Source organism: Cygnus atratus, chromosome 6 (genome assembly GCF_013377495.2).
Source record: "Cygnus atratus isolate AKBS03 ecotype Queensland, Australia chromosome 6, CAtr_DNAZoo_HiC_assembly, whole genome shotgun sequence".
Classification (NCBI taxonomy): Eukaryota; Metazoa; Chordata; class Aves; order Anseriformes; family Anatidae; genus Cygnus; species Cygnus atratus.
This window is the reverse complement of record NC_066367.1, coordinates 24,234,745-24,248,590: the sequence shown is the minus strand read 5'-3', so window position 1 is coordinate 24,248,590 and position 13,846 is coordinate 24,234,745. Positions and strand designations below refer to the sequence as shown.

The 13,846-nt window shown below is 50.1% G+C and overlaps 1 protein-coding gene across 1 annotated transcript in view; it reads right to left on the bottom strand.

Moving 5' to 3' along the window:
• ITGB5 (integrin subunit beta 5) overlaps positions 1-13,846 on the bottom strand; it is a 48,707-nt gene that overhangs the window by 23,058 nt on the left and 11,803 nt on the right. Inside the window, exons 4-8 of the mRNA XM_035536726.2 lie at positions 12,268-12,517; positions 9,172-9,340; positions 4,813-4,974; positions 3,683-3,778; positions 2,890-2,979 (exon numbers count right to left, since the gene is read on the bottom strand). Of these exons, the coding sequence (XP_035392619.1) occupies positions 2,890-2,979; positions 3,683-3,778; positions 4,813-4,974; positions 9,172-9,340; positions 12,268-12,517 (767 nt within the window). The remainder of the gene's footprint in view (positions 1-2,889; positions 2,980-3,682; positions 3,779-4,812; positions 4,975-9,171; positions 9,341-12,267; positions 12,518-13,846) is intronic.

The following is a 13,846-nucleotide window of genomic DNA, read 5'->3' as shown; positions in this document are numbered from 1 at the left end:
ACCCAGACTTTTAAAGTCAAAACAAAGGGAAAACTCTGTTTATAAGTATTAATGTGAAATGAGGTTGTTTTGTTTAATTCTTCCAATGGCTGGAACTGATTTTTGTGAGTGGTGTCCAAAAAAGACAAAGGCTTTCAAAATGGAGTTTTTTTGTATAACCACATTCATTTTCCAAAGCTAGCTCGTGACTCCATCCCTCTGCCCCTTGTCTCTCCCCTCACTGAAGTGGCCAGATAAAGGAGAAGTGCTAATTTAAACCTCTCACCAGTCAGTGTGTTAGCAAAGCTGGGGTCCATGTGCTAGCCAAGAGCTACCGCTTTTGGAAAGGGGCAGGAAATACATGACTTTTGACCAGTGAGTCATAAAGCTGAACATACTGCATGTGCATCTGCTTCTCTGCCCCAAATTATCATGGCACAACATGCTGTCACACAGATGTGCTCTCTTCTTCCTGCCCTGAGCCGACCTCACCAGCCTCCTGTAGCCTAAAAGGGAGATTAACTACCCGTGATGGAAAGATGCTGGCTTATCCCTTTGTCAAGTCCAAGTCTGTTAGAATGACTGGGGAAGCTGCAGAGGTGCACAAGGCGGTAACACATTTCACTGACCACACTGCTCACAGTTTTCCAGAGAAGGCAGGACACCAGGCCTGATGGACCTCAGCATGACCTCACCTGGGTCGTTCTTATGTTCTCACGCAGGCACCAAGATTTCTTATTAGCCTGAGAGGGTAATGCCATTAGCCTAATTGTAATGCCATTATTATTAGCCACTTTGCACCGTCATACAGCAGTATCTCCTCACAGCACTGCGGTCACTACCAGAGGGATTTTGCTGCTGTGCTGTTTGGTGGCCTCAAGCCTGCTACACCTTCAGGGATGAGCAGAGGACCCTGGAGAGACCTAGGGGAAAGACTTGGCCCTGAGATGGAGCAACTCCTCTGTCTGAAATAAAGCTGTCATAGCACAGGGAAAATTCAAAGGATGGAGCACTTCAGTGTAAAAACAAAGGGATCCTGAACCCACAGCTGCTCCAGGGGCGGTTGATGTGAAGGCCACCTGCCATGGGAAAGCCGTTGTGTTGTAATGAGAAACATGCCTGAGACCTGCTGGGGCTGGCTTTAGGAAAGAAGTTGTAAAAGAAGCGTCCTGTTCACTCCCTTCGGGCCAAATCCAGCTGGGAGTCTGTGCCAAAACCCTGCCGGCACCACGCCAGCCGGGCAGTGGCACGGCCTGCACAGCTCCCTGGAGCATCTCCACCATGCAGGTGTGTTGAGATTTTGGGGAAGCAGAAAGGGTTTTTGTGAGGGCGGACAGAAAAGCCATCCTGTTCTCTTTTGTTTCATGCCCCCAGGACAGGAGAGCACTAACAGCAGGTACACTGCAGCTGGGTTGTCACACCTGGGAGGGAGGAAAAAGTGAGACAGGAGATGAAGAGATGGGGGAGAGGGATCTCAGGAGCAACATAAGCCCTGAGCAGATCTGATGTTGAGCAACCTGGTCTGGTGGAAGGTGTCCCTGCCCATGGCAGGGGATTGGATTTAGATCATCTCTGAGCTCCCTTCCAAACTGTTTTGTGATTCTATGCTTCTATGTATGCATCATTGGAAGAAAGCAGAAAAGAGAGAACCAAAGATGGCCAAAGCACTGAGACGCGAGGCTGACCCTGGGCCCATGCGGCCAGCCCCCAGGAGAAGACAAACCCTGTCACAGGTGAAGGGTTTCTCCACGCTCAAGAGTTTCCATTCTGTAAGGAATAAAAAAGGGTTCATTCCCACTTGGGAAACAGAAATTTTAGCCTCCTCCTTTGGTGAGAATTCCCTCCTCAATTTCAGGACAAAGCAAGCTACTGAAAGGAAATGAACCAGGCAGGCTCCAGGACTCCTGCTGCCTGCAGCAGAGGCAGCAGCTCTCCCGCACCAGCTAACTGTGGCTGCAAAGATGAACTCAGAAGATGCACATATGAAGAACCCTACGTGAAGGCTGACCCATGACAGTGAAGCATTTTAATTTAGCCACAAAGAACAGAGAACATGTGTTGAACAAAGTATTTCCACAACCAACTTCCACGTATGGTCACTGGGAGTAACAGATCTCACACACCGAGCAAGGAAACAGCAGCATCCTTCCAGGAGCACAGAGTTGAACCATAAGAATCCAACGAGAAGGCCACAGAAATGATGAATGTAAATTGGCTTGCTATTTAGCTGCTTCTGATCACTCTGCTCTCCTATCTCCATAGAGATACACAATATCAGGTTAGCAGAACAGCTGCAGGTCCTTTGCTGCCTGCCCTACACCTCCAAGTGCCCCAGGGCTGCAGGGCAGGCTGCACTGACCACGCTGTGTGGTCCAGGACCATTGGCGACACCAGGAGACACACTGGGTGCTCAGAACTGGCTCATGAGGCACAAGGACCAACCCAAGGATGCAGCCTGAGCTGGAGCTGCATCATGTCCTCAGGAGGCCACTAGGCATCAAATTGCAAAGAAATAATCAATTTTCTCTAGTGGCAGGGTGGTCTGTGAGAAGTGCTTCAAACCAGGTTGAACTTAGAGTGCTATCCTGCACGAGAGATGTGGGGCCAAACCTCTGCCGTGCTCCCACTCCACCTCAAGCAGCTCATGCAGGGAGGACCCACAAAGTGCTCCACAGCCACACCAGCAGGGCCTCGAGCAGCCATCAGCCCAAGCACCGGCGTCATCTGAAGCAGGACGAGCTGCTCCCCTCCCTCCCCAGGGTGGGTGCAACCACACCAGTGGTGACCCGCTGCGGAGAGGACCCGGGCAGGGAGGCAGCCAAGCCTGGGTGGAGCACCCAAGGCAGAGCCGAGCTAGCTCAGCTCTTGGCACTTCCCACCCCAGCAGCTGTGACGCTAAAAGGCACTTACGTTGTAGGCCTTGACTATCAGCTCGATGATATTCTTGGAGTCCTTGTGCAAAATCTCCACCGTGGTCCCAGGAATCAAGGCGGTGAAGTTCTTGAAAAGACAACGAGCAGAAAAAAAACATGCTGCAACGTGCCACAAAAGCCAAGCTTCGCCAGGAGCGGGCGGGGAGGATGAGCTCAGCCCCCGGCCCCGCGGGGCAGCGGAAGGACTGCCACCGCCTCGCTGCTTGCTTGGCTCTGCCAGCACGGAGCAGAAGCATCCAGAGCTTCCTAAAAGCCTGATCCCCTCCCTGAACCCCTTCATCCTCATGAATGTGCTCCTTGCTCCTGCCGAGGGGCAAACCCTGCAGGGCAGCCCCAGGGAAGCCCCCCCGACATTGGGGATGGCGAGGGAGCTCAAACCGGGGCCATGGTGCTGGGCTCTGTGATGGAAAAACACAGCTGGGCAGCAGCCCTGTGCTGCATTAGGTAATGGGATTGAGTCACAGCAGAATGGGTTGAACAGGTTTCTGCTCCCTCGTCTGCTGCGCGGCTGGCAGCCCTCCTAAAATCAAGATTAGGCTAGGTTCTATTTTAGGTACACACACGCTCACTGACATATAGGTCTGTTTGCTCTAAGCAGCTTTAGTGCTTTTCTCTGAATGACCGCGCTCGGGGTGCTCACAGGGAGAGGGGACGGCTGCACCGAGCCTCTGTGCCCTGAAGGGCTGCCCTCATCACAGCCCAGCTGGAGGGGAGATGCTCTCAAGGAGCATAGAAAGCCCTGTCCAGCCAGGCAGCTCAGCAGTGCTTACCTTGTACAGGACATAATGACTTTTTGTAACAGCGAAAATCAAGTGGATGTTGTTTTCAGCCAGTTTCTCCCCGAGAAGCGCCAGCGAAGGATAATCCTAGGGGCAAAAAAAATAAATAAAAATCCAGAAAGACTGATGGGTAGCACAGAAACAAAGGTTCATTTCACTGTTCTCCTCCCAACAGCAAGACTTGTTATAGAAATGTGGTGTTTCACTGCAGCGCGAAGTCCCTGACGTACCACTACAACCGAAATAGCAGAAACATTCCGGTAATTCTGCCACCCCTTAAATATTTCTGCTGCGCCTATCACTACACAACACCATGACCTACAGCAACACCTGAAACACTGAATTGTTTTCTCTTCTCTTTCTGTTTTGCCATCAGCCAGTGTACATGTGTAATAACCTAGCTGGTATCTCCAAGAATGCAAGATGAGACCATTATGTAGAACTGCACTAAGTAGAAATACATGATTTTTCTCCAAAAGCAGAAATACCCATTGCCTGATCTTTCTGCATACTAGAGCCATGAAGACGTTGTGATAAACTCTTTATTTCTGCAGAATTCATAGACAGAGGGGTTGGCAGGAAGGTACTGTTCTAGCTACACACAAGCAACAAAATAATGAACCAGGGCTCATTTCAAGAGAGCAGCTTGAGTTCCAAACCACAGGCTGCTTCTGAAATGCTGCCCTCAGAAAAAAAGCCCCCCATTTACTTGCAAACTGGGGGGCTGATTTATGGAAGCACTGAGGCAGCATCCCCACACCAGCTCCCCAGCAGGGCTCCAAGTCAGTACGGGGGCAGTACTCTGCTATGCAATTGCTTGCAAGATTGCATGGGCTGGTGAACAGGGGGGTTCTCCAAGGAGCCAGAGGCAGCCATCCAGAAACACCTCTCATTATGGGGTACTGTGCACACAGGAGCAAAAATCCCTGTTGGTGCTTGTGACCTGCTCGGTAAGGCACCATTCTGCAGGAGCATGTGATAAGTATGCAGCAGACAAGTGTTCATTCACCCCAGAAGTTTCCTCCACTGAGTTTAAAATAAAATAAAAAAAAAAAGCAAGGGGCCCGCTGACACCCCAAGGTCTCCAGCAGCTGCCCCCCGCAGCCCCTGTCCCCTCTCACCAGCTGGCTGGAGGCGCTGTACTCGTTGGCCTCATTCAGGTGGCACTGGCCATCGTGGGGCTGCACCAGCCCCCCCAGTTTCCCATCCAGGGCGATGTGGGGCACATCATCTGTCGTGAAGACCAGCAGGTGAGACGCTTCCTTCCGCCAGCCGATCTTCTCCTGGGGGGGAACAAAACCTGTCAGACAGCCAGCCCTCCCGGCGGGCTGTGCACCCATCCATCCATCAGAGCCCCCGTTGCCACCAACTAGAAGAGCACCACATGTCTGTGCACCCATCCCTGGCAAGGAAACAAGCTGCTGGGGCCCTTCTGGCATTCCCCAACATCGCCTTCCAACGCACTTACCTAAAAAGGCATGAGGAGGTACATCGACTGTCCACCAGACCTTCTCTGCCCTGATCCAAGAATAAGAATTTCAGCTGCTTTTATGGCCAAAGGAGACCTGCCAAATTCCTCCACGCGCATTTAATCTGACCTTGTTTCCCCAGCTCGGTGGTACGGCCGCGCTGCTGCGCGCAGCACGAGACAGCAACAAGAGCTGCAACATCTCCGGTGAGTGCTTTCCTTACAGCCCGCTCAGAAAAGGATTCTCGAGCTGCATCACTTGAAGCAAGGTCCCTGCCTGTGCAAGGAACAGACATCGCCACTGCCTTTGCATGGACAGATCTGCAGGTCTTTTGTGAGGAGAGGCATAAGAGTTTGAGGATAATTGCCCCCAAATACTCAGGGCACGGAGCCTGCAGCATCCAGAAGCAACACACACATCAGTATACCCAACTCCTCCGTATTTCACTGCTCAGCTTATTTAGCAAAATCTGAAAGCTACCTTGTCCTACATTAATTAATATGCCAGCCAACAAACTACTGCAGCCTGTTTGCAGGCACTTCCTATGGACACCACTTGTGGGGTCATGGCGAGCAGTCAGAGTGTGCAGAAGGATGGTAATCATGATTGCCACCACAATTTTTGCCTGCAGATGTGAGTCACAGCCCAAAGTCTGCTGATCTTTCCAATAAATACAACTCTTACTTCAGGACAACTATTCCAGACTTTATTTCTTTTTCTTCCCTAATGCAAAAAGTATTTTTTTGTTAATGGCATTTTAAAGAGCCATGCAATTCAAGTACGGCCACAGGAAGCAATCTTTGGCAACACACATCTGTCCTGCACCAGCACGTTACTGTCCAGGTCATTACACTATGAGGACTTTTGTGGTCTGGGAAGCAGGAGCCATTCAACTGAAGCGACCCCACTGGATAAAGGGCAAGGCTCTTAGTGCCAAAATATGGTTTCTTACAAACTGAACCCAAAAGTGATTATGACTGACAATGCAAAAAGCAGCTCTTGGTCTACCTGGCCACCAGACAGTTGCCCACCCAGTGGTCCATCCAACTCATTTTTCTTTGGGTATCCAAAGTTGATTTCTATTAAGGATTGAGATGATAACTTGAGTTCCACTCGCTTAGAAATGTGCTATGCACAAAAAAAACAAGCTCAACAGTTACGAGGTCACTTAGGGAATGATGCTTCTGCTTATCTGCCTGCTAGCACCACCTTCACATCAAGGGCTGAGCACCCCTTCAGGCAAACTCTCCCCTATTCTTGCACTTAAGCCAAACCTGCAGAAATGCTGAAAAAAATCAGGGCAGGACACCTCAGCTAGGGGCACCCGACCCAGTGCCAAAGCTGCCTGGCAGGCGGGGCATGGCGCTTCGAGCCAACGCAGCGAACACCAAATTGATGCAACAACAGCACGGCTACTGGAGATCAGCAGGGAAAAATCCCTCATTTTTCTCAGGGAAAAATCACCCCAAGGGGGCAACGTGCAATGCCATGCCATGAACAGCCACAGCACCTCACACCGCTTCTGCCAGCAACTTCCACCGCCAAACACACAGCGCTCTGCTCTGCTTAAAACAAATAACCAAAGGGGCTTTAATTTATTTTTACTGGACAGAGAATTTTGAACAGAAATCTGCATTGATGCTGGCCTCATTTTCGATCCCCATGGGATATAAATGGTTTTAAACCAGGGTGGTACCTGACCCAAGGCAGAGTGAAGCGAAAGACATGTCTCCACAGGGCTGGCATGGACAGATCCTGCCCCCAATCCCACGACCAACTGGAGCTGCCCCCTTTCCCCAGATGACCAGCTCTTCGCTCCCTACTGCCTGCCGCCAGGGTCAAAACCACCACAGCTGGCTCACCCCATCCCAGCCCTCCAAATCCTATTGAAAAGGCTGCAAAAATTCCTATCAGCATTTCCAAGCCTGAAGTAAGTATCTAAATTTATGCTTTGGCCTCTGAATAAAAAGAGCTCAATTGCCAAGGCACTGACTGCCAGGAGACCCCCTGGATTCATCCGTATGCATAAAACTCCATTCGTTTCTTAGGTGCGGGCCTTCTTGGAAGAAGGAAACTGACACGTGCATGACAAGAAAGCCTTGGAGATTAAAAGCCAAATCATCCATTCTCCAAAGCCTCCTTAGCTCTGCGCAGCTCTGAAAGGCACCTCAGTGTCTCCCAGATGTCTTGGCCATCTCCATGCACCAGTGTCTAGCACGCACTCACCAAAAGTATTTCAAAAGACACTGTTTTATAAAACAGACTTATCTCCTTGCTGCAGTGTGTGCGACCTGAAACTTAAACATACCACCAAGCCATATGATGTTTGCACTTACAGAATGGCAGAAGACCAGAATACTGCAAATGGAAAATATAATTACAGAAAGTTGATTAATATTCCTGGCTAACCATTTTCACATCAGTATAAAGGCTTATTGTCTCTGGCTCTCTCATTGCCTCCAGAATAACACTTACCATATCTTCATCTTTCAGAGAGGAGCCAAGTGCTGGGCCCGGTTATTAGCCTGTATTAGCTGTACAAACTCTCCCCACTCCTGGGTTTAAAACCCAGGCCAAAAAATTGACTTGAGCTTTACAGAGCTCTTTGGACAGTTCATGCAGAAGAAATGCCTGATATGAATTACAGCACAAAACCACCTAGTCAGCAGACAAGGTATGGTTTCTCCTACCTCTCTGCATGAAGGGGAGGAGAACAGGTACTTGGACACCAAGGCTTGGAAACAGCCAGGTTCCTCCATCAGCTCTTCTGGGATGTCCCCCATGACACCACAAACTGCTGCTGACCACAACATATTTCACAGCCAACATGTGGCTACTGGTGGAGCTGGGGCATCTCTTGGCTGCTGCAAGGGAAAGGAAGCTCCTGCTTGGGCTGCAGGGCTTAGGAGGTATTTCTGCACCGTAAGGAAGTGCTATCCCCTTTCTGCAGTAAGAAAAATGTGCTGGAAAGAACCGTGAAGAACCACATGATGGGTGGCACAGCAGAGTCACCGCCCTGAGACGTCTCTTATGTGACCATCAGCGCCACCCGGCAGGGACACAAAGCGCTCTGTGCCTGGAGGAGCCCTGCGAGCAGCGCTGTCGTGGTGCCAGCGACAGCATCTGTGCCAGCCTGGGAGCAGAAAGACGACTGCTCGGAGGCACCAGATCCAATGGGGCAGGCTCAGTCCTGCCAGGACTCAGTCCTCAGTCCTGCCAGGAGCATGAAGTGTGCATGAAGCCAGCCCATGAGAAGGAAATTCTGCTTTCCCACTCAACCTGGTTGCGCAAACCTGCATCAACCGCTCCTGCTTATCTCCTGGCTCCCAAAATCCAGAGCCACAACAAAATGAGACCTACCAACAGGACTGCACAAGGCTGGAGCGCACAGAAACCAAACCGTATGTCAGAGGGGAAGAAGCTGACACTGGAGAGCAGGGAAGCCCAGCCGCACCACGCAGGGGAGCAGCATTACGTTTTCACCCCCAGCTCACAAAGGGATATGGAGCAACCCACCTACTTGCTCCAGGACGGTTCTGAGCAATTCTCTCCCAAACCTCACGGTGAGGAGAGCAACGTCACAGCAAACCCAGCCAGCCACTGCAGGGAGAGGGCTCATCCCTTGTGGGAGGGTGACGGGAGGAAATGCATTCCCCTTTGCTGCACGGGGAGCAAGAGCACGCAGAGGACCCCAGGCTGGAGAGCAGCCCCCACTGCACAAGCCCTCAGCACCCAGAGGTGCTGCCACCTAAATCTCCATCTGCAAAAGGTCCATTTTACGCCTTTAAACTGGAGAAGGTATCAAATGGTTTCTTTGCCTGTTCACGCACAAAAGCACATAAAAACAATAGTTTCTCCTTTTCAAGGCATTCTTGTTGGTTTCTGCAAAAAGAAATTAGTGGTTCCTTCCAAGAAACCATACACCAAAGCCTCACCAGGGTTCAAAAAGACAGCTGAAGAGCCCCTCCTCTTCTGCTTTGTGTTAAAACCCCAGCAACCAGCGTGACTCACCTTGCACACTGCAGCTTGCAAAATCGCATCGAAGCCGCCCTCCGGAGCATCCCTGTTTCGGGACACCTTCTGCTTCTGAACTTCTTCGTTAAAACGGTCGACTTTATCCGTCAGAGACAAGAGGTGGCGGAAGCCAAAGGACGGGACGCAGCTCGGGAATAGCTTGTAGCTGCAAGAGGAGCAGAGGGGAGCGGTTAGCTGGCACGAACCCCAGCAGGAGCCAGGAGCTGCAGGAGTCTGCAGCTCGAACAGGTTGGTCTCCAAACCTTTGTCCAGAGGGGTGAAATGCTTTCATGAGGTTTTGTGTTCTGGATGCTTTGATTTCTGGCCAGTTATCTACAAACAGTAGAGTCTGCCTTTCTGTCCCACCCAACCCAGAAGGTGCTTTGAGCAGCTGAAGTTTCCAGGTATCTCATCCAGACCAAAAGTTTCTCTCCACAGAAGGTCTGAGCAGAGACACCAAGCACCAGGGCCACATGGCTGTGGAGCTTCAGTGCCCATAAAGCTCAAAGATTTCCACACCTATATTTTGCAAAATATAGGCAACCGGGTGTTCAGTTGAACCCTCTACCTTTATTATCATTTGTTTTCTTCACTTTATCTACTTCGAATGACACTACACATTCCTTGCAGATGCATCCTGGCTCCCTGGGCCCAGAGGCACAGAGAGGAGGAGGAGGATGCCTGGACTAGAGGCAAAAGCCACCCACCGCAGCTTTTTCCAGATGCAAACAGGTCACTGGACAAGGACTGCTTTGACACTAGAAGTATCCGAAAACAAAACAAAACCTCTCAACCCATCTCACTGCCAAATCAGCAAGCCACCTGGCAGCAGTGACAGCCCGCATGCAGCGCTGCGAGGGGGAGACAGATGGTGACAAGAAGGGAGCACCCGCCTGGAGGGCTGCCTTTGGCAATCACACCTAAGTGGCTTCCCAAGACCAACCTTGCTTAATGTAACCCATAGACAGAAAAGCAATCAGCTGGCTAAAACCGAAAGGACATAAGGACAGTCTGATCACAAGGGCAGAAGGCAAGGCGACAGCTCTGGACTGCCTTGGTGAACGCAGCTGCAGGTGCGCCTCGCTGCAGTTCACAGAATCACAGAGTGGTTTGGGTTGGCAGGGACATTAAAGCCCATCCTGTTCCAAGCCCCTTGCCATGAGCAGGGATACCTCTCACCACCAGCCCAGGTTGCCCAAAGCCCCATCCAGCCTGGCCTTGAACACTTCCAGGGATGGGGCATCCACAGCTTGTGAACATCACCAACAGCCCCATCCTCTCCTCTGCCAGCACTGCCTCCCCCTCCCGCATGTCTCACCCTATCTCACTCCACAAAAGGCATGTCGCTTCAATTAAATCACACATAAGCCAAAGTTTCCGAGAAGATTTTGTAGCCTGAAGCAAAACCCTGTCCCCCCAACATGAGTGGCTGATGGAGATGAGGATGATGGAGACGACTGAGTGCATCCTTGAGGCCAAATTTCAGAGGGAGAAGACCTGTGAAGAGCGCAGACATGGTGCTGTGGTGGCAGAGAGCAAGAGCAGCCACGGGACTGTCCATGGGGTGGGAACAGCTCACACAGAGACACTCCTCCATGCCCGGCCATGCTTTTCAGCCAGGTGGTTTCCATTACAGCAGCATCCCAAAGTTAGGCGCACAGGGGATAGAGAATGGAAAATACTGTGTAACCCGAATGCTCGGAGCAAGAAGAAGTGTTTGAAGAAAAAGGGACAGACGTAAGTATTCCTCCACCAGCCAGGGCTTTCATCTGGGCACTGAAAAACTTTATGTGCTCCACACTCAGAGACTGAATCTATTCCAGCAGAACGAGCTCTGTATTTCTCTCTGACTTACCTAAATTCATCACACTATAAACATGTGCAGGGCCACCAAAGGGAAATGAGTTCCAGTTTTGTGGCTATGCTTCGTGGCCAAAGCACAAGCTTTTAGCACTAAAGTCACCATCCATCTGACTTTCCTCTTTGGGAAGAACTGATGAAAAAAGAATATGGGTAATTTTGTCCGGTCAATGGTCAACGTGTGATGAGCTGCCAAATGTTTGGTCAATGCCAAAAGATGGCAAGAAACTCATAGCTGATGACAGCTCTCTTTAATCTGCCTCTCATATGGCAAAATTAGAGCATGCATGCTCGCAGAGCTTGGCATCTGTCTTTGATGTGGCCTTACAATTTAAGAATCCATGAATGGCTCAAACAAAAGGGCTAACCCTACTGCCCTTACCCAACTAAATGGCAGCCCAAAGAGGGATGAGGTGAAGGGGCAGGACAGGGAACACAAAGGTAAGAGTCATTTATTGCTGTATCCACCCTCTTTTGCCAACATCCCAGCCCATCTGAGCCTGGACAACCTCCACTTCAGCCCATTTGACTCTGACACAATCCCTGATATGGTGGACTTGATCCCAAACTCTGTCTGTTAAAAGGCAAACAAAAAGACACTAGCAAAGACACTAATAAGGAAAAAGAAAAAAAAAAAAAAAGAGGAAGGCTCTGATAACATTGCACAGCAAATCGCATCATTTGTGTCTTTCGCAACTGCCAGTTTGCTTTCCTCCCACAGCAATAAAGATGAAGAAAAGTGCCTGAAATTTTTACAACACTTTACAAGTATTCATTAATCAGTCCCACAGGCCCTTCCAGATCTTACTTCCCTCAAACACTTCTGTTGGGAAAGACTCACACCGCCTTGGTCTCCTTATCTGTAAAATGGAGAAGAGCTTAATTAATCTTCCCAAGGCCAAACTATGACTCAGAGCTAGGATCAGAAAGCAGGAATTTCTAACTCTTGCTTCTTTTTCTTAAAGCCTGTAAAAATGCTTGCAATGTCTGCATCCTCTTCAGGTACTTAAAAATAGCATTAGGCTCCTGGTACAACAGTTTTGTGTGTCTAGATGCAGGGATCCCTCAAGAGCCACTGCAAAATCGGAAACTGCCCTATTTTGAATGGCTCTGGAGCATCGTGCATTCCCAAAAGCTGGGGCATAAATGTGGTTCACTATCTAAAGCCAGAACTGCAAGAAAAGACCCTGCAACCACCGTCTGTGCAGACTTCGGAGAACACCTACCACTTACCCAATGCAGGGATTGTTTTGGTATCTTGGTGCCGTGTAGGAGAAAGGAGAAATGTTTTTGTCCACAAAAGAGCCAAACCCCAGGCGGAAATTGCTAGTGAGCTTTCGCATCTCTTCAGCCAGCTTGGTCCCCAGATTGCGAATATTGTCTAGGTCGTCGTTCATGGACAGGGAGAGGTCCATCAGGTAGTAGAGGTCCACAGGATAGTCCTCCACTTGCCGGACCTGAACTCGGAAGGAGGTCTGGTCACCTGCACACATACAAGAGTTGAGAGCAGTGAAAAGCGCTGCCAGAGAACCCCTAGCACACACAAAATCCAGACTGCTGCCTTTGTTTTTTTTCCCCATGCAGAGCAGACAGCTCTCTTGGAAACAAAGAGAGCAAGGGGAATGAGCCTGTTCAAATCCATTCCTCAGGAGGCTAACAGAAAAGCAGGACATGATTTGGGGTCTTAAGCTATGTAGTGTACCAGCTGGCAAGATAAAAACACTTATCTATCGAGTGCGTGTCTCCATTTTACTTTGGAGATATGAGAAAGGGTCTTTCCATCTCAGCTGAGAGAATGTCTACGGATACACAAACACGAAAATGTTGCTGTCCCAAACTGGTCAGAACCCACGGGCATCTTCCTAGAAAACTGGAAAGAAAAGTAAGCAGAGTGAACCTCGTGGGATGTGTCATGGAAGAGGGACCCTTCACACTCTTGTTTGGGTATGTCCTCGAAGAAAACCAGAACAGTCACATAAGCCCTGCACAAGAGAGAAAGGAGGTGGAGCAGGAGAAGGAAGTGGGTCAGGAGAAAACAGCCGATGTGAGATGAATGCAAGATGTTCTCCGAGCTGTGCAGAGAAGTCGAGTCAAAGCAGACACAGAAGAAACACCTTTCAGAAGGAAATTTCTCCAGAAAAAGAGTCTTGCCACCATCACCCAGGAGAAAGTAGGGCAAAAGGGAAGCGAACTGGAAAAAGAAGGTTGTTGCAATCACATGGGGAAGTACCAAAACAGAGATGAAGCTTTCCGAAGTGATGAACACAAGGGAAGGAGCTGACAGGATGGAGTCAGGCTGTGGACGTGTGAAAAAGAGCTGAGGAAAGCTTTTCCCCTGACCTTCTCCAACTGCTTCCCTTTTGCAAAGCTGCCCTCAGCTGAAACGCTCTCCAGAAGGGTGTCCAGGAGCAGAGGCCATGCTGGCAGGAACCCACACGTTGAAAAAGGTGAACTGGCATCAAAACAAACTCATGCTCAAGCCAGGCAGACCTCGGTGGAGCCAGAAGGGACATGGCAAACATTTGCCTTACACTTTGCCAACAGCTGAGAGAGGGGACAAAATGAGACCCCCCAGATTCAAGCACTCAAGCAATGGGAAATCCCACATCTCAAGCTGCCACCTCAGCCTCTTTTCCAGCTTGATGGCTCCTCTGGGACTCAGACCATCTCCAGACCAAAGCTCCCCCTCCTTCCCACCTCTCCCAGCCCTTCCTGGCCACAGCTGAACTTTGGGCACCGGCAGGTTCTGCAAAAATCTCTTTGCTTCCTCTCTCTTCCCCAGAAATCAAATGCACATTTTTTATTATCGTGA